Here is a 20,121-nt window from a genome sequence, read left to right as displayed (position 1 = left end):
AGTCTTGGTCTGGTCCAACAAGTTATCTATTGCTACAAAACTCGCCAATGCTGCAAGTACAATTCTTACCGGCTTGTTTTTAAGTTTAGCCTGTTAAGTAATTTTATTACGGCTCATGAAGAAATGGAAAGCCAAATTGGTTTCGGTTACCCTGCAAATGTTTTAGACGCACTGCTACTTCTATGCTTTATAGAGTAGTGAGAAGTTTTTAGATCGGATGAAAGTTAGTCTAAGGGTAATTTTGACGTGCATACTAAACTGGCACTCGGTTCAAGTATGTTACAGTTAATCTGGTTCATAAATATAACCCTTAACAAACTGTATTCAGGTCCGAGAAGCCTTGGAACTGGCGCTCGAGGAGGACCTATTCGCGAAACTAGTGTTCCTGTACCGGTCGCCGGAGACCATGATCAAGTGGAGCCGGCCCAAGGACGAGGACGCCGACGAGCAGCGCGCGCTTCCGCCGCTCCCAAGGAACTGAAGGCACGGACAACTGACCGTTCGTTCTTAATCCTTATTATAATGGCATAAGGTCCACAGCTGGTAGTAATTGTCAAATGTTATCAACGTAAGAGTTCTGTGAATCTCGATGTAAAATGATTCCCTTCTGTTTGAAAGTTGCACGTCTTGCCACAGTAGGTACTATGGCGCCCGTAACGGCTATACCGATAAAACTAAATACCAGATTGGGCAATTTAATTTTCACGCTGACTACTAGCTTTTCTATAAAGGCGACACGTCGTGAGAAAACCTTAAGCCTTACGCGAACGCAAGTGTGGCGTCGATTTTCGCAGACAGCGAAATCGACTCCACACTCGCGTTCGCGGCTTCGCCCGCGATTCACGCGCATAGTCTGGAGGGGGCTTTACATTTGCAAGGAAATTTTATCCTGAAATACCAGTAACCGCAGTGTTTCGTAGGTTATAGGCTATCGTTGAAGGTTTAGTGATGGTCAATTCGTGTCTCCTAAATCTCCTAATTTGTTCTAGTCGTCCTTATAACAACTATGAAAATCAACGAATTCACTTAACATTTTAACTATTACGTCCACACTTTATTATGAACAATATTTTAAAACTTTCAATATAACTACGCTTAAAAGTTTCCATAATTTTAATTTTACTTGTCAATGCAGTTATGTATTATTACATGTGTTTAGATGCATAAGTTGTACAGCGTAACTTATATAAGAGTAACTGCTGTACTTGACACGATGAGTGAGTAGATGAAACTCGAAACTGTTTTATATCTACCTACTATGTAAATTCACTCTAAATACCTACTTAGGTCGCTTTAGTTGTTGCACCCAAAGTAACACAATCTTGTTGTGGTGGTCGTTGGTTCGTGATAGTCACTTGTTTACTATCAAAAGAACCTAGGTATACTTTTGGATTCTAAATAATCTCTTCTCTCTTCTACATTATTTTGACACAAGGATTCTGTAAAATACACATAAGATAGCTTCAGCTTATTTTCATGCATTATACTTAGTACCTACCGAAAGAATAAGCTCTCTGTAAATTGCTAGTGTTTCCTTTAGCATTTAAAATGTTGGTGTTAACTGTAAATTTTGTTATTATTATCTTTCGCTTGTTTTGTTATAAATATTGCTCACTTTTTATTTATTTATCGTACCCGTTGTATGACAATCTGTGGTATTATTTACAACCTAATTGCGAGACATTCAAAGTGTTGTGCATGTTTTTTTGGCATGGAAACTAGAATTTTAGGTACTTACCTATTGCGATGAGTCAGTTTGGTTTCGCAATTATGGTGTTGGATTTGTTATAGTTACTGTATATAAGAGCAAACTACGTCTATTTATTATATTGACTAACCAAAGTAAGGGCTACCTGGAGATTTTTCTGCTTAGCCTGCGAAATAGATTATAATATGTTAATTCTAACATATTTGTATTTTTGTTACTTGTTTCGTATTTTAGTATTGACAAATTATGATGATAAAAATCACACACTTCCATGAATTAATATATACAAAATATACCTCAGGATCTTACTTTGATACTGTACTTATAGTATGTAATTATTGTAAATACCTTCGCGTAGAGCTATTTTAACCATGGATCCCGTATGCCTTATACCATCAGAATATCACTACAAATATTTATATAGGTACCTACGGTATGAATGAATCATGTCCTAACTATTGCAATTTGTATTCAAACTAATAACTTTGAGCTTTAAGTTCCAAGTTCCAAATGGCTCCACGCAACGGTAGTTATTTAGAAATTCTAGGAGTATTGTCCACTTTTATATTGTTGTGTTAAGTAAGATGCATTTAAATGTTGTCGATTTGTGATAATAAAACTAGAATAAAACTTTGAAATATTGTTTTATTAATTACCAAACCATTACAAAGTTATGTCTTACATTAAATAAACCACTTATGTCTAGTTGACGACCATCAATCTAGGGGCAATGTTCATTGACATGAGTTCTTGGAACAGTAACTTAGCAGCGTATGGCAGACGAATTTGCGATATCTGCGTCTTGTTCTTACAGCCTTTGCATTCAAATGTATTGTTACGTAAGTTGGCTATGGCGATCAAACCACAGAAGTTGCAGACGTGAATACGATAGGGATCTGATACCTCGAAAAGACGTTCACGCAAGAATTGCGCTGCACCGTGAGCAATTTGACAATCACGTTCCATTTCTCCGAAACGCAAGCCACCGTCTCTGGCTCTGCCCTCCATAGGCTGTCGTACTAGAATCTGCACGGGTCCTCTCGCTCTGGAGTGAATTTTGTCGTCTACCATATGCTTGAGGCGCTGATAATAAGTGGGCCCTAAGAAGACTTGGGCATTTATTTTTCTCCCAGTATGGCCATTGTACATGACTTCATTCCCTCGCAGATGGTAGCCATATTCCTGCAAAAGGGACGAGATTTTCTGCACGTTTACAGCGTCATTAAATGGTGTGGCATCACCAATTTCGCCTTTGTTTGAAGATACCTTTCCTTGAATACACTCGATCAAGTGACCAATTGTCATACGAGACGGGATGGCATGGGGGTTAATAATAATGTCGGGGGTCAACCCTTCGCAGGTGAAAGGCATGTCCTCTTGTCTGTATTGAATTCCACAAGTACCCTTTTGACCGTGACGTGAAGCAAATTTGTCTCCGATTTGTGGGATTCGGACGGATCTTACGCGAATTTTGCAGAACTTGTAGCCTTCGCTATTTAACGTCAACATGACTTGATCTACGATACCGGTCTCACTGTTACGTAAGAAGGTTGATGCGTCACGCTTTGTATAGCGTTTCGTGGTTCCTTCCAGTTCATCATCATTTTCAGGTAAAGTTATCGTTTTGCCTATTACCACGTCATCGCCAGAGACACGAATACCGGGGGCAATGATTCCATCCTCATCTAATTTGTCATACAAAGCATTCCTCATGCCCTGGCAGGTCTGTCTAGTTGGCTTTTCAAACTGTTCTTCTTGATCGCCAATACGTTTCGATTCAGAGTCTTTATAGGAACGGTAGAAAACTGATCGGAAGAAGCCTCTTTCCACAGCAGATGCATTTAAGATGACACTGTCTTCCTGATTGTAACCAGTGTAGCACAGAATAGCTACAATTGAATTGATGCCAGCTGGTAGTTCTCTGAATCTCAAGTACTCCATGGACCTTGTTGTTACCAGTGGTTTATGAGGATAATACAGCACATGGGCGAGAGTATCCATCCGGACATGGAAGTTCGTGATGTAAACTCCCATAGCTTGTTTACCCATAGCACTTTGGTATGTGTTTCTGGGACTTTGGTTGTGATCAGGGAATGGAATAATTGAAGCACACACTCCCAATATCATAGCAGGATGAATCTCGCAATGGGTGTATGTAGAACAATAGGCATACTCTTTTATTTGTGCCAAGTCATCAGGGCTCATTGCTATCATTACTGTTTCCTCCTCCAAAGTGTCGATGTATTCAACAACACCACTAGCTACCAAATTCTGCCATCCATAATTATTATAATCTCTTTCTTTAAGACTGTCAATGTGCTTTTTCTTCAATAATAATGCTCCATTTTCGACAATCAATAATGGACGGCAAATTCTGCCAGCATCAGTGTAGATTCGTATTTCTCTGTCTCTAATATCGCGAATCATGCTTACTTCAGAAACAATGATATCCATTTGGCGTCTAAGCTTACGCAATGTAGCCATCAACTGTTCAGGATCACGGTGAATACCTACCCAGCACCCGTTTACGAATATCTTAGTTGCATCGGCTATGGCTGATGGAGCAATTTCTTCCAAGTTTTCCATGGACCATTCTTCCAAGAACTCTAGAATGGGAGAAGGTTGACTTCCTACAGAAATGTAAGCCATTAAAGCCAGGTTCTTTACAAGGCCTACAGCAGCTCCCTCTGGAGTTTCAGCAGGACATATCATTCCCCATAGAGTATTATGCAACTGACGAGGTTTCGCCAACTTGCCGTCACGTCCGATTGGCGAGTTCACACGCCGCAAATGTGAGAGTGTTGAAGCAAAGGTCAATCTATTCAACACCTGAGACACTCCAGCTCTAGCTTGATGAGCTTTCTTCTGGTCTCCCCAGTTGCCAGTAGCAAGTGAGTATCTAAGCCCATCTGTTATTATTTTCGTTTTGATAGCCAGCTCCAGATTGAAGTCTTTTCCTCTGTCAATGAACTTTTGAGCATACATGCGAACTTCCTTCAACAAGTTTTTGAATAGACCTCTGAATAAGAAAGCTAGCAGTGGCCCAGCTAAGTCTAATCTCTTATTTCCATAATGATCTCTGTCATCCAATTCTCGCCGTCCAAGAGCTGCAAGTAACAGTCTGTGTACCATGTAACCCAGAAAATATGCTTTTTTGGTTTCACAAAAATCAGAAACGCCAACGTGAGGCAACATTTCTTTTTGTAAGATTTCTCTAGCATATTTAATACGCTTCTCTTTAGTAACACCAGGTCGGGCACCTCTAGATCCAATAAAATTGAGTGCAACACCCTGTTCTTGGATTACAAAAGCTTCATCAAGTGATGGTTTAACCATCTCCATCATTTCAGGATCATCAAAGTCATAGATAATGTGTTCAAGAATGTCTCTGTCTGCAACAAATCCAAGAGCCCTAAATACAATCATGATTGGAATTTCTTGTTTGATATAAGGCACAATGGCAATAATCCTCTGACCAATAGCAGATTTTTTGATGCTCTGACCACCTCGAGCCATCATATTCACCCAAAGAGTGGATGTAGGCCTGGAACTGTGCTCTAAGCATGATCTTATTTCGGTTTTGTAGGCATACTTTCCATCTTTCATGCTAAACACATATACTGTATTTGTTGCCATTTTCTCCTGGGCTATCAAGACCTTTTCTGAACCGTTAATTATAAAATAGCCACCTGGGTCAAGAGGGCATTCATTCAACTCGGTCAAATCTCTGTCAGTTAGATTGCTAAGTAAGCAATATGTAGATCTCAGCATAATAGGAATTTTACCAATGAATGTTTTCTGATGTTGAGTCTCAATGGGATCCTCATTTTCTTTTACAATGGTTTTAGTTATGTCAACATATAGTGGAGCAGAATAGGTCAGATTACGAAGTCGAGCTTCATTTGGCATCATAGGTGATGGAGCACCATCTTTTTCCCAATGAGTAGGTTTGGAGAGGTAAATTTGATCGAATTTCAAAAGGTATTTTGGTGGTACCTCTATTTCTCCCGAGGAATGTTGTGCTTCAGCTTGTAACTCTATTGGTGGCGAATCCTCTACGATGCGCTGCACTGACATCTGAATAAACTCATCAAAACTATCCAATTGTTGACGTACTAAACCTTTTTCATCAAAGTATGCGTTGATGACAATCCAGCAGGCTTCCTGCCAGAGTTCAGACGAAATTTCTTCAACGTCTTCCTCCTCATACTGATCATCTTCTGTGTCGTACATTTTGATGGCTTGCCGTTACAGTTTGTTTATAGTTTGAAACCAAAGCTTGTAAAGGGAAAACTGCGTGGATACGCAGTTATCCCTTGTTATGAAATAAAGGAATAACGTATAGTGCGTTTTACTTGCTTGTGTTACAATGTGCTATATACCACCGGCCATTAGCCGAGGGAAATGAAATGACGCGTTGCGTTGTTGCGGTAAGAGTTATTGTTGCCCTTTTGCTAAATCAAATTCACTCTACTTATTATTATTTTGCCTAACGCTTCCAGAAAAGGGTAAAAGAATCAAAGTCCAAACTATAATAAATATATATTAAATTTACACATGTCTTCCAACTACTTTTTTTTACGAAAAACGTCTAAATCAAAAATAATTAGGCTTAGATTTTTCTATATTTTTACCTAATTGTATTAAAACGTAAATTTATGGTAACATTTTTCTGACATTTATTACTTTTATATTCGAGTGACTTTGAACATCAGACATGCAGCCAGCCGTAAGATATTGATGTGAATTTTAACAAAACGTTTATTTTACTTGATTTTAGCTCTAAGTTAGTACACATATCCTAAATTTAATATATTTGTCGAATGAGGTACAATTTATATCATATTACCTTTGGATTTGCTTTGGATTCGGTCTTAATGTCCTCCACGGACCCGGACACAAAAGGGCAGCATTAATAGCGTTGTGTGGAACGACCTTTATACAATCCGATTTGATGTTTTGTTTGAGGTTTCTTTGCAAAAGATTATGATTCACATTTATCTAAATGAACTGTTAATCATTATTTAGGCAGTTTTAACGATTGGCATTTATATAAATAATGGATTCTTCTAGAAGAAATAACTTTGAAGATCAGCGGTGCATCCTAGGACTACAAGATTTGAAATTATCCAACAAAGATGAGGACGGCACTGAGCAAGCGCACGGGGCTGCAACATCGAAAACAAACTCTCTCGCTAAGGCTCGGCCTGTGGGAGCGATCGAAAGCTTCGTTTTGGACAACACCCAGACAAATAGACAGGATTATAGTTTTTACGAACGTTCAAATGTGATAGCAGCTTCAAAGTTCGCGACTCCAAAGCGTGTAGAAACGATAGCGTCGATCAACAAACGCGATATAAACACGGCGGCACTCCCCGCGAGCCCAACACGATCCATCGATAGTAAGTCGCAGAGGTCGCTCAGTTACCAAACTGAGGATCTGTACGAGATTCCTGCAAACCCAAATTCCCAGTTTCCACCTCCGGTGTATGAAAACATTGAATACTACGGTGAACAGCGATCCCAGCAGCCGCCGTACTTCCACCAGTTGTACCAGGCGGGCGCGCCGCCGCCGCCGCCGCCGCCCGTGTCCGACGGCTACTACGACACGCGCTACAGCAAGGCTCAACCGCAAGTACCTGTCAACGCTAAGCCTAAACATAACCCTACTGTCTACGAAAATATGCTTTGTTCAGATGGTGATAAGAAAAACGAATATAAACCACTTCAGAAGAATGAGCAACGTTTTGTGCAGCAAGGATCAATGCCAGGGCCACAAGTGCCTAATACTGCATCCAACAGAAGCATTTCACAGTTGTTAATGAATGACAAAGGCATATCAGAAAAAACTCCTCCACCGCCTCCATATAATTCCTCCCAAGACAGCTCTAGCAGTGATTATACAGTTATGAAATCAGCTCCACCTAAGTACACAGATGTCACAGCTCTTCTTAAGAATGGCAGTGCTTCCAGTTTTGACAGTAAAGTTGTTCCATCAACTGCTATTTATGCCTCAATAGCCCCAAGTGCTCAAAGGCCTAAGGCTTATTCTGCTACTGAAGTTCAACAAAACCCCAAGTTTTATCACTCAAAGCCTAATCCAGGAATTGACAAGCCACCAGCTATAAATGGTGGATTTGCAAAGCCACCACCAGTTAATCGGATGCAGATAGTGGATGATGCCAATGCTTCAGACTATGTGTGCATGAGTGGAGGTTCCCCTGCTACAACAGTTCCCACAACAAGAGATAACATGTCATCTGGCTCGGAATCTCTAGGATCTCGGAACTTGGTGTCAGGTCTGCCATCTTTGTGCTCACCGGCAGCATCACCAGCACCAAGTCCAACACCGAGTTCAGTATCAGGTGTGTCTGGTGTGTCGGGTGGCTCACGCGGTTCAGGTGGACGCGGAAAGAGTTTGCTGCCATATAGCATCACACCACCTCGCCCTGCTGGGCCCAGTGAGGCGCAACGCAAGATTGAGGAGCTCACAAGACAGCTTGAAGAAGAAATGGAAAGGCAAGATGAGGAAGGAGAATACTTTGGTGAGGATTACTTGGACCCACATTATTGAGTTTAGAACCTACAATACCTACAAGTATTTTACTTTATTAATTATTTGTCTAACTTTTTAAAAATATCAATATTGTGTTGCAGGCATCTGCCACACATGTGGCACTGGTGTGACGGGCGCCGGACAGGCGTGCCAAGCCATGGGCAACCTGTACCACACCAACTGTTTCATCTGCTGCTCGTGCGGACGCGCGCTGCGCGGGAAAGACTTCTACAACGTGCATGGCAAGGTGTACTGTGAGGAGGACTACTTGGTAATACACTTTATGGTCAAAATGTGAAATATAAAAAAGTAAGTTGTCTTTAGATGCTGCCACTGCACAGGCATATAATGCAGTGATTCGGTTAGATTCATATTCAACTGAGTCCTAAACAAATCATTTTGTATTTAGATATTTCGGATAATCCTCTTATTGCGAAGTTTGTGTATTGTGTACCTTTGTTCAGCAATGCTAATTTATTTGTCATCATTTTCTATTTCTTTTAGTATTCTGGATTCCAACAGACTGCAGAAAAATGTGCAATATGCGGCCACTTGATCATGGAATTGGTAAGTAAAAGTATTAAAAAGAGGTTAAAACAAATTTTGTAGTGGTGGTCACTCTTCCATATTGCACAAGCTAGTTTAGCTCTTTAGATTTCGTGCATAACCCATGAGGCCAACTGTATATATAAAATAACAACCAAAATAGGACATTATTTAGTAATTTCGAAATATTTTACATTGTTGGTAAAAGAACTTAATCTAACTAAGGGATCATCCATTAAACTTGGTCACATTTTGCAAATCCCTCCCCACCTGGTGTGACGTCACATATTAGGCAATTTTGTTTTCAACGAAATCGGCAATACGAGTACTAACTCGGCATTATTATTTAATAAATAAAATTTTTGGTAAAAGAAATATTAGTAATTTTATAACACAAAACCAATTAGGAACGAAAATTGTCTACTTCCAAAACCTCATTATTTAAATGTACAGGGAATAAAAAAATATAAATTCATTTTTGGTTAGGTACTGATAGTGATGAAGTTAAAATGACGTCACAATGTTTGTAACTCCCCCCTCCCCCATATCACAACATGTCACATTTTCTTGACCCCCTCCCACCCCCTAAACGTGTGACGTAATTAATGGATGACCCCTAAGAGATAATTAAATATCGTTTATTTCAGGCTTTTAGCCCTTAATACAGTGAGCCAAACAATAAAATTATACATTTAAACAACACAATATCACATAATTATGTACTGTTACAGTAGATTATAGTTCAAAGCAAAAAATAATAATAATTATGGATATGATTTCAATTATTCATTGTTTTAAGATCCTGCAAGCAATGGGCAAGTCATACCACCCGGGCTGTTTCCGCTGCTGCGTCTGCAACGAGTGTCTCGACGGCGTGCCCTTCACCGTGGACGTGGACAACAAGATCTACTGCGTCAACGACTACCACCGCATGTTCGCACCCAAGTGCGCCAGCTGCGGGAAAGGTAACTCATCTTCCTGTTGTGTAGAGTGTGACGGCCTTCACCGTGGACGTGGACAGCAAGATCTACTGCGTCAACGACTACCACCGCACACCGCCCCAGCGTCCGCATCGCTAGCTGCGGACTTTCTGCTGCTAACTCGAGTTACTGAACTTCAAAACTCTTACTAACTTCAAAACGAATCTATTCATACACCAAAACGACTAGTTTAAAAAAAATACTACGGGCGATAGTTCTTATCTATTATTTGAAAACATATAAATATAAATATGCCCCTGATCTCTGATCTATCTGTAGACGCGTAACATGCTCTACGAGATCAATCTCTTTCAAAAGGTTCGTGATAAAATGTCAAGATAACATTATGTTTGTCAAAGAATATTAATGCTACCTATCGCAATGTCAATCAGATGGTTTGATAATCACGTAATCTTACATGTAACTTTTTTAAACATGTCTTATTGTCGACTGTATCTACCTCACCCACTTTAAAATGCAATTAGGTACATACAACACAACACATCTGCTATTTCAGTGATATCACAATTTTGCTATTGATATAAAACGGTACACTAAACTGCAGTCATTACCCAATGATTTACTTTTCTCATTTATTTACTTATGAAATGATAAAATTGGGGGTGCCATTCCTAATTGATAGAGTCTAGAGGCTAGAAGCACAAAGCTGAACTGTTGTTCCGTTGCAGGCATAACCCCAGTGGAGGGCACGGACGAGACGGTGCGCGTGGTGTCCATGGACCGCGACTTCCACGTGGACTGCTACATGTGCTGCGTGTGCGGCATGCAGCTCACCGACGAGCCCGACAAGCGATGCTATCCGCTCGCCGGTCAGTATATCTCTATTCCTTCGTTTCCCTGCCCTTCTCCCACGTTATGTGGGGTCGGCACGACATGTTTTTCTCTTCCATTCAACTCTGTCTTTCGTCGCCTCAGCAGCTCAGCACTCCTTTCTCTCTTATATCCTCTTTCACACAATCCATTCATCCATCCGGTCAGTATGTCTAAAGGGGCTTTAACCCAAGTCCCCTGGGTATAATTTGCCTAATTAACCTTGGGGTTTAAAATTTAGGATCGAATTGTGATAACACGTTCGTGAGACTTAAGGGGTTAATCCATATGAAACAGTATGGGAAAATCAGATTAGCAAAATTTCTTCTTAGGAACGAGTGCCGTTTTTTAATTCAAGGTACTAGACTTTTTTTTCTAGGGTTCCAAAGCCAACATGGCAGAAACGGAACCCGTATAGTTACGTCCGTCTGTCTGTCCGTATGTCTCAGCCTTTTTACTCGGTTTTAGAAAATAAAGCTTAGTAAATTCTTTCCACGAAAATTATTTTGGTCGAGCAATTAATGAGAAAGTCCCTCAGTTGTCGTATGAGCAATCCTCAGAGTGTGGTTGTTGTTGCAGGCAAGCTGATGTGCCGCTCGTGCCACCTCGCCACCATCGGCGCCGCCTCGGGCCCCGGCCAGCCGCCCGCGCCGCACCTGTCGCCCGCCTCCTACCAGTACATGGGATAAACACACAGCGATGGAAAACACACGAGGGCTCTAAAGCATGTCTCTATCTCACAAAAAGCGGAATACTTTTGAGCACTGGGCGCGACTGCAAAACTGTAACATGTGGGCTCAAATTTCAACTTACAAATACCTAATGGAGCCGAGTGGCGTTACTGTCACGTACCCAGATAATAGTTTCTACAGCCATCAAAAAACTGTCCGACAGACCTTGGCGCAACGTGTAACGATTCTAGATAGCCGGATGTTAACTTTCCCCTTATATTAGTTATCACGTATACTCTGGCACACCCAGTTTGTCAGTGGAAAAAGGCGCGAAATTAAAATGTTCCATGGGAGGACAACCCTTCGTACCGACATTTTTTAACTTTGCCGCCTTTTTCCACTGACAAACTGGGTGTGCCAGACTATATGTCCCATGTTTTTATTTGATGGTGTGCTACATGCTATAAGTAGTTCCTTCCACAACGATTTATCGTAATGTCCAAACCGAAGCTGATCTGTCTGCATGCCTTGACAAACATATACCTATCTGGAACCATTCCAGTAGATATAAACGTCGTTGACGTCAATTGGATTGGATATATAACTGGACATTGCGGTTCATTCGAAGTTATTCGGTAATTCTATACAAACGTTTTTATACCTGCATTAGAATACCTACCTACAAATAATCATATCGGGATTCATGAAAAGAAGATTAGATAGACTCTAACTATAATGCATAATGGCTAAAACTTGTTGTCTATTGCCTTTGTTAAGTTTTTAGATCTTAGTTGCTGTATGTTCATATGAAATTTTAGGGTTTACTGTAAGTAAAGAAAATATATCAATATCCAGTTCTGAGCCGTAAGCGATCAAAACAATGTTTGATGCTAATTTAAGACTAATATGCGCAGCTTGGTAATATTTGTATGCATTTGTTTATAATCTGGCAGTTGGCCATGAAGAATGTTTTTTACAAAAGTATTCATAAGTAGTACAGTTTTTATATTATTATGCTCTCTCTGCTGTAAAAAGTAACGAAAGACTCGATGTATATGATACATTATACCTATTAAAAGGCTCAAATAATAATTACGGCATATGTTCCACTTGATATTGAATTGATTTATATTAGTACATAGGCTTAAGTTAATGGTGATAAAAATGTTGACAGAAACGAAGTATTAGATGTTCATATATACAAAACGCGATTTAACTCAATAAATATTACGAAAATGTAATGCAGTCTGTTATAATTATAAGTCAGCAAATAGGCTAATCTATTCCATATTTCATATGTAAGTATATGTAATTGTATGTGATTAGTTGGAGCAACAGTGGCACAAGCCTGTTATAGATGTGATATCCAATAGATTTACTGCTCTGATTCTTTTGAGTAGATATGTCTCTACTACACTGCGAACGACAAGTGAATTGCTGTTGTACACTAAAATTGACTATTATCATGCCATTCATATTTATATTTTAAAGTCTTAATTCTTTATGCAATATAATGACTTGATGACACAGATTGCTAATGGTTAACAATGCCATTCAATGGAAAAGTGCCACGAACGTTGCTATGCATTTATTACGTTTTAAATAAAACGCCATATGACAGCACACCTGGTGATGAACTCCGGTCTGTGGCAATGAAATTAAATGGTAAATTCAATGTCATCTCCATACATTCATGATGGCGCTCCTATACATTCCAGTTCCGTGCTGTCTTGTTGTGTACTTAATTTTAGATTGTTTTATAATCTGTACATATTGCTGAGGAAAAATGTGATTATTTAGCCCTTTTACACAAAATAAAGATGGTTTGTTAAGGCATAACTTTTTAATATTTAAATAATAATATTTAAACAATAAATCATTCAAAATTTAATAAATTGTTTAATTATTTAAAAGGATCCTATTTTATAAGTAACCTTTTACACTCGCCACTCTGCTTTGGCCCATATATAATATAGTAACAGTGAAATTCATAAAAATATTTTCCTTTTAGTTATTTTCCTTAGAATTTCTATGAAATTCCTATTGCCTTATAATGGACAATTACCCACAAATAATATCACGAATTTTTAGTGTCAACTCCTGCTAAACTAATCTTCAGAGTAGACACTCAATCAAAATATAATTGTAAAATAGAAATTCAAGAACATTACTTGTAATTTACATTGTGCATCACAGAAGTGTAAACACTTTCTCATACAACAACTACTTGCTTATGATGAAGATTTAGTCATTGCCTTTTACCTAGCAAGTTAGGTCTCAGCTGAGTCTTAAATGTCAAAATCTACTATATTGTCAGGTGACATCCAAAACTGTGTAATGACACTAGTTACAAAAAACAACCTTGTTTGGGTACTATGTACCTACCTACTTTTTTTCACTATGACTGTGACCATGTGGTAGTAATTAGTGAGTTTTGGTTGTCACCTAACAATATGTAAAGAGTATTAGGTTTAACTGCTTGAACCTTTAAGGCTTGGCCAAGCACTAACTCACTAAACTAATTTTATATTTTGTTAGTCTCACATTTTCTTGACTTTACTCTTCATGTTTCGTATTTCGGTCTTATATCGTCGCATTTCATCCATAACCTTTGTTCCCTTCAGACGGTAGGCGGCCTTACTCTCATTGAACCGGTCCTGCAAGTCTTCCTTTCTTTCTTGCAGCATCACCTTGAATTGCTGTCTTGATGGCACTGGTTTTATCCAGCCCAGTGCTGTTAACTTTCGAATGGCAAGAGTTGTGCCACCTTGAATGTAGAAAATATTATCATTTAAGAATACATTTTATTCAATGAGAGGGGATTTTTCCTGGGATCTTAAAGACAGCTGGAAAAATTCTTGTTTGTTTTGTACTTTTAGATTCTGGTTAAATCTAACGAACTCTTCAAATGTTATAGGCATACCTATAACTATCTCCCTACAGGGATTTGGGTATTTTGAGTAGGTATTTACTCTTGGAAAGCACATCTAAATGTAATCTAAATCTGTCATGAGAAATCGCTTATCATTTGTTAAGATTATTGATATTTTAACTGTTTGTCTACATTATTGAACATTATAATGATTTATACTTTATAAAAAAAAATATTTAATTATTATTATCTGGTAAAATGTAATTACGAAGTTTATTTACATGCTTTAATAACATTATAGTTTGTTAAGGGTTGATAATATTTGAATAAATAACAATATTAATAATGATATGGATCATTTAAATGCATATAAATACATTCAAAAGTTATCTTTAATTAAAAGAGAAATATGTGATAATTAGCAAAATGCAGCAGCAATTATTACATTGCCTACTTATATGCCTTGCTCAAACATGCACCAATGTGACAATAATTGATTGGTTAAATTTAATAAATTTTAGGTTTTAAGCTATTTTTTACAAAGAACAGCTACAATATTAAGTATGATAATGATCAGTTTCAATTAACCTTTCACATTCTGAAATGCACACACACACACATCACAAATTTGAATTCAATACTAACTGAATGTGGATCTGCCGCATTCTGGCATACAAGAGGTAAATTATACTATCTTAATAGTAAGTAAAAAAACTATAATAATTACCAACAGTGACAGCATATCGAAGGGGTGTGGCTATTTTATACAGAGCAAAAGTAAGTGCATAATAGCCTGCAGACGAGTTTTTCAATGGCGCTAACAGTTTTTCACTGATCCCCATTGCTTCTAGCATAGGTATTATATCTACACCACTGAAAAATAATAGTTTTATTTAAAATACTGAAAAATATTTCATAACAATTCAATAAATTTCATTGTTTACTTGTTACCTTCTCACAGTATAATAGAAAGAACCCAGCCAAACCGCAGAAGTAGCCATGTGCACGGGTACTAAGACATACCAGTAGTTTTTGTACATATCCTTAAACTTTTGGAAAAGCCCTTGTTTTTCTGGGGGTGTGGGTTTCTCGGGTGTGTCACAGCCATTGCTCCCTACAGGTTTAACGTAATTTCGGAATTGATACGATGATATACTATTACCCTTCCTGCTGTTCAATGTATTCCAAGCTGGGTTACTTTGATAGCTGATACCACTAGCTAAAATCCGGATTGGATATTGGTTTGCACTACATCTCACCGGTGTGGTTATATTTAGGAAGCAATGTGTTTGTCTATAAAATAATTTAAGAGTATGAGACATATTTTCAAAGTGAAAATCTCATAGGCTCATTATAATAGTCAATCAATTACAACAAATGTTTTAAGAATTTATGAAACTTGTTGAAAACTGCATGAAAAATTGAAAACTGTACTTTTGCCTCTGTCAAATTTGTCAGTTTGACGGAACATGACATGTGTTCTGCGTAGCGGGTAAATCGTTCCAGACATGTTTTAAAACGTGTTCTTTTAACCTATTTTCAGAAGACGTAGTTTCTAATAAAGATTGGTTCGCCATTTACGTCAGTAGAAAAGGCGCTAAATTTAAATAATGTAGAAGGTTTTATGCCAAGCGCGCACCACGATTTTAATTTTTGCGACACGATTTTAGAATCGCGCTGTAATTTATCGCAGAAAATTCACTGCGCGCACTGCGATGAAAAGTCGACGATTTGTTCATTCTCGACATGGATTTCGTACCAGTCGCTTGTCGTGAAACAATATGCAATCGCTGTATGACTTTGAGTATTTATACCACAAAGGTGATCTCCTTCTATTTCTATAATTAAACGGTCAACATCTAGCGTCTCATCTTGTGACTCTATTGGAGAAGCAGGCCGCGTAGCCAAGATGCCGATCGCTTACGCTCCGTAGCGATCGAAACGCAACTGTCACTGTCGCACTAGTATTGAAGTGTGATAGAGAGACAAATTGGTTTTCGTTGTCGAAGCGATAGCGATTTTAACCTTGGCTAGGCCGGCTGGTTCCGATATGTTGACGCTTGGTGAGCGAAATGCCGACTGAGGTCCGGGGTGCGATTTTATTATCGCAGTGCGCGCGGGGCCATACAACTCCGTATGCTGCGATTCACTTTGCGACAATCGCGTCGCGAGCAGTCGCGGAAAAATGTGACAAATCACAATTTTTAAATCGCTGCGATTTTTTTGTCGCATATGCGCGCACTGCCATATAAACACATACGTTACATTTCTGCGACTAAATTATCGCGCGACAAAAAGTCGTGGTGCGCGCTTGGCCTTTCTCCCAAAGAAAATTCGTTTTCGCGCCATTTTTTACTCATAAAGTGGGTTTGCCTGGGTAATGGGTATATTTTATTTTAAAAGACGTCCTAGACGGGCGTACGGGACTGCGACCTTGGTTCGGTCAAAATATCTCTCTCTCACTCTCACTTATAGCTGCGTCGTTAACGGACGTACCGCAGATTAACCTACACATGATCGAACCGGGCCAAGATCGTGGTCCGGTACGCCCGTGTGTTTATAGCTTTGACAGCATTTTGCATACTTCCTGAAGGTTTTCCGAGGTTTAGCCCCCATTCGCACGACAGCTTTTTCAATGCGCGTAAAAAAAGCGCTTGAATATGTCCGCGCTCTAAATTCGATTTAACGGCCAAGGCTTAAAGTCGAAAATCCAACAACGCTTAATAAAAAGCGCCACCGCCATCGTGTGAATAAATACACATGTATCCATTTGTGCCATTCGAACGCTTTTTTAACGCGCGTTGAAAAAGCTGCCGGTCCCTTGCAAAATACATATTTACTTATATACCTACCATGTACCTACCTACTTACCTAGAACCTTATCGCCCCTCTCTACATATATATAACTTGGTCAAGCAGATCTTGTCAGTAGAAATAGGCGGCAAATTTGTTGAAAAATTTAGGCGCGAGGTGAGGTGATGTCATAGAAAATTTGAATTTTGCGCCTTTTTCTACTGACAAGATTTGCTTGACCATCTATCTATACATATATCTGATACATCTGACACTATTCGGCATTTAAAGTGTTAGGCCAAAGCAGGAAGAAGAAACGGCAAGCTGTTTGATCATTTATTGTTTAATTAAGTTGTACCTAACTCTGACAAGACTGACAGTATTTCTGTATTTGTATAAGTTTTTAGGATTACTTAGGTATATTTCAACGAGCTTTTGTTATATTAATAATGCTTTTGTAGTTTAGCGAAGCCTGAATATGGGTATCAAACCCGCAGGGTTGTTGAAATTGTCGATCATGCATATAAGCACACCAAGGGGCACAGCCACGGCACAGCACTGCCTCGGTGTATGTAATGAATACCTACCAATTATACACTGAATAAGTATAAAAAAGTAGTGATTTTTGGAAAAAGGGGTTACTGGAACGTAAAATGTTTGTAGTCATTCTTTGGAATTATGACACATTAATTTATTTAGAAATCTAACATTAAAGTTATAAAAATACGGTTAACAAATATTTAATAAATTATTTTTTTATAAATGAAACCCATCCGAAATAAACTTTGTAAGGAACTGTCATAGAGACCACTGTCATTCGGAGGTACGTATAAGCTCTCTAGGTACAGTCAGCGTCGTATAGTAGGTACAGGTAGCACTAAAGTGTTCATATAGTTCGGTACGCCATACAAATAATATGGTGTAGGTACTTACCGAACACTTCGGATGCTACTTAATATATACTATATGTATGACGCTGACTCTACAGCCTGTGAAGACAGTAGCTCCAAAAGAATTGATAACGAAAACGGAATTTAACCTTAAGGTCACCCCACCCACGTTGCGCTATTTCAGACATAAATCAATTCTTTTCGTGAGTTCATAAGTAAGTATAAATATTATAATTATGTAGGTACCTCTATAGCTAGGTCCTACACATACAAATTAGTACTGACCCAGCTATCTCCCTTATTCTTTCTTAACTCATAAACCATAGAAACACAGGTATTATTAAACCCCAATATATAGATACATATTATGGGTATTATGAGATATGTGTCGATAGATATAGACTCGTTATTTAGAATACCTAGATCACTAATATTTCATTGAGTAGGCCTTTCTACGGGACACATAATTCCCAAAAACACGACTAAAAGAGCACTACTTAAATAAGTTATACCTAATGGGAGATTAAAAGCCGTTAATTACGGCTATTATGAAATATCTTTTCTGGAAGACTTAGTGGGTTACAATACTAGAATCCCACATTACCATACGTCACACCACGTAAAAATTAGGGCGCTCCAAGTTGGTCTCGAAGAATAGTAGATATGTTACGATACAAGTGCAAAAAGTAGGAAACGCAGCGAGTGGCCATAAATTAAAAAGCGGCCAAGTGCGAGTCGGACTCGCCCATGAAGGGTTCCGTAGCAGCAAGTAACATAATAAAATTGCGGTTTACGATTTATTACGTATTAAAAAAAACTACTTACTACGAGTATTTAGATCTCGTTCAAACCAATTTTCGGTGGAAGTGTGCACACATTTTACCACTTTGGAAGTGTCTCTCGCGCAAACTACCTATTCAGTTTAAAATTTTTTGAGTTCCAGTTCTAAGTATGGGAACCCCCAAAATAAAATTGTTTTTTTTTTCTAATTTTGTGAAAATCTTAATGCGGTTCACAGAATACATCTACTTACCAAGTTTCAACACTATAGGTAGTAAACTGAAAATAAATCAATAAATAATATTTCCTGGAAAATAATTTAATTTGTTTCAAATACTTCATTGTACTATAGGTAGTTCTTATGGTTTCGGAAAAAAGTGGCTGTGACATACGGGCGGACAGACACACAGACAGACATGACGAATCCATAAGGGTTCCGTTTTTTGACATTTGGCTACGGAAGCCTAAAAATTAAAATACGACTGATGGGAGTGTTTTAAATCGATACGAGTTGCGAAATACCTATTTGCATGTGAATCGTACAAGATTTTAAAGTCAAGTAGTAATTATCGCACTAGTGCGGTAAAGAAGCACCATATTGTACTGTAAAATACCTACATAATTCAAGGATGATCCAGACATGGATTTACAATAACATACCTACTTATTATACATTGTCATAAATATTAGGGTTAATATTTAGACTTAAGTAGGATAATTATTAGGTTTTTGTACAGACAGCAACACTCCCAGCTGTACATCGGTGGACCTTATGCCTTTTGTAATAAGGTCCACCGATGTACAGCTGGGAGTGTTGCTGTCTGTACCAACATGATGTTGACGTAATGACACCATTTATAATGGTTTTACAATACGTGGCTGTATAAATTTCTATTCAAACGAATTTTAAAATAATGTAGGTACCTACTTAAACAAAAACCACGTGATTACCTTATGGTATTATGGTATCCTGGTACCTATACAGGGCGTCCCAAGACTATGGGACATGAAGGGAAAGTACCTTAAATATCGTAGATAGGATATTTTGCTGAAAGAAGACATTATTTTAATTTAAAAAACAAATTAAACTGCATTCATAGATTTTTAAATACTTACATGGTTGAACCGGGATTCGAACCCGCTACACGAGAAAAAAAATCAGTAGTTTTATCATACCGATCGAAAGGGTTCATCATAAGGATTATTTTTTGCTACATAACATAGTGTCAGAAATAAAAGGAAGACCATGAATTTTAACATTTTTAATTCAAAATTAATCAATATTTATCAAATGCTCAAAATGAGTCCCATTCTGTTGAAAACAAAGTCGCACTCTTTTGATTACCTACCTATTTCGCTAAATTTCACATCAAATGTTAAAATTCATGGTCTTCCTTTTATTTCTGACACTATGTTATTTAGAAAAAAATAATCCTTATGATGATCCCTTTCGATCGGTATGATAAAACTACAGGATGATTATTTTTTCTCGTG

The 20,121-nt window shown here is 38.3% G+C and overlaps 4 protein-coding genes across 5 annotated transcripts in view; 2 read left to right on the top strand and 2 right to left on the bottom strand.

The window, feature by feature from the left end:
• LOC134663909 (piezo-type mechanosensitive ion channel component) overlaps positions 1-2,346 on the top strand; it is an 80,980-nt gene extending 78,634 nt beyond the window's left edge. For both annotated transcript variants that reach the window (XM_063520451.1, XM_063520452.1), the window contains one exon: positions 329-2,346. In XM_063520451.1, the coding sequence (XP_063376521.1) occupies positions 329-481 (153 nt within the window). In that variant the 3' untranslated portion in view covers positions 482-2,346. The remainder of the gene's footprint in view (positions 1-328) is intronic.
• LOC134663910 (DNA-directed RNA polymerase II subunit RPB2) lies at positions 2,336-6,104 on the bottom strand. Its single transcript, XM_063520453.1, has one exon. It carries the CDS (start codon positions 5,939-5,941, stop codon positions 2,411-2,413), a length of 3,531 nt encoding a protein of 1,176 aa, XP_063376523.1. The 5' UTR covers positions 5,942-6,104; the 3' UTR covers positions 2,336-2,410.
• Positions 6,105-6,658: 554 nt separating this feature from the next.
• LOC134663893 (LIM domain-containing protein jub) lies at positions 6,659-13,131 on the top strand. Its single transcript, XM_063520430.1, has 6 exons — positions 6,659-8,253; positions 8,366-8,535; positions 8,769-8,831; positions 9,610-9,775; positions 10,480-10,620; positions 11,201-13,131. Exons 1-6 carry the CDS (start codon positions 6,768-6,770, stop codon positions 11,308-11,310), a joined length of 2,136 nt encoding a protein of 711 aa, XP_063376500.1. The 5' UTR covers positions 6,659-6,767; the 3' UTR covers positions 11,311-13,131.
• On the bottom strand, positions 13,117-15,632 carry LOC134663902 (uncharacterized protein C18orf19 homolog A). The gene is made up of 3 exons (XM_063520444.1): positions 15,116-15,632; positions 14,892-15,037; positions 13,117-14,059 (listed from the first exon to the last, which is right to left on the bottom strand). The coding sequence occupies exons 1-3, from the start codon at positions 15,484-15,486 to the stop codon at positions 13,833-13,835; spliced, it is 744 nt and encodes a 247-aa protein (XP_063376514.1). The 5' UTR covers positions 15,487-15,632; the 3' UTR covers positions 13,117-13,832.
• Positions 15,633-20,121: the final 4,489 nt, after the last annotated feature.

Source organism: Cydia fagiglandana, chromosome 4, assembly GCF_963556715.1.
Source record: "Cydia fagiglandana chromosome 4, ilCydFagi1.1, whole genome shotgun sequence".
In the NCBI taxonomy this organism is placed as follows: Eukaryota; Metazoa; Arthropoda; class Insecta; order Lepidoptera; family Tortricidae; genus Cydia; species Cydia fagiglandana.
The sequence above is the reverse complement of the archived record's forward strand: the minus strand, read 5'-3'. Positions and strand labels throughout refer to the sequence as shown.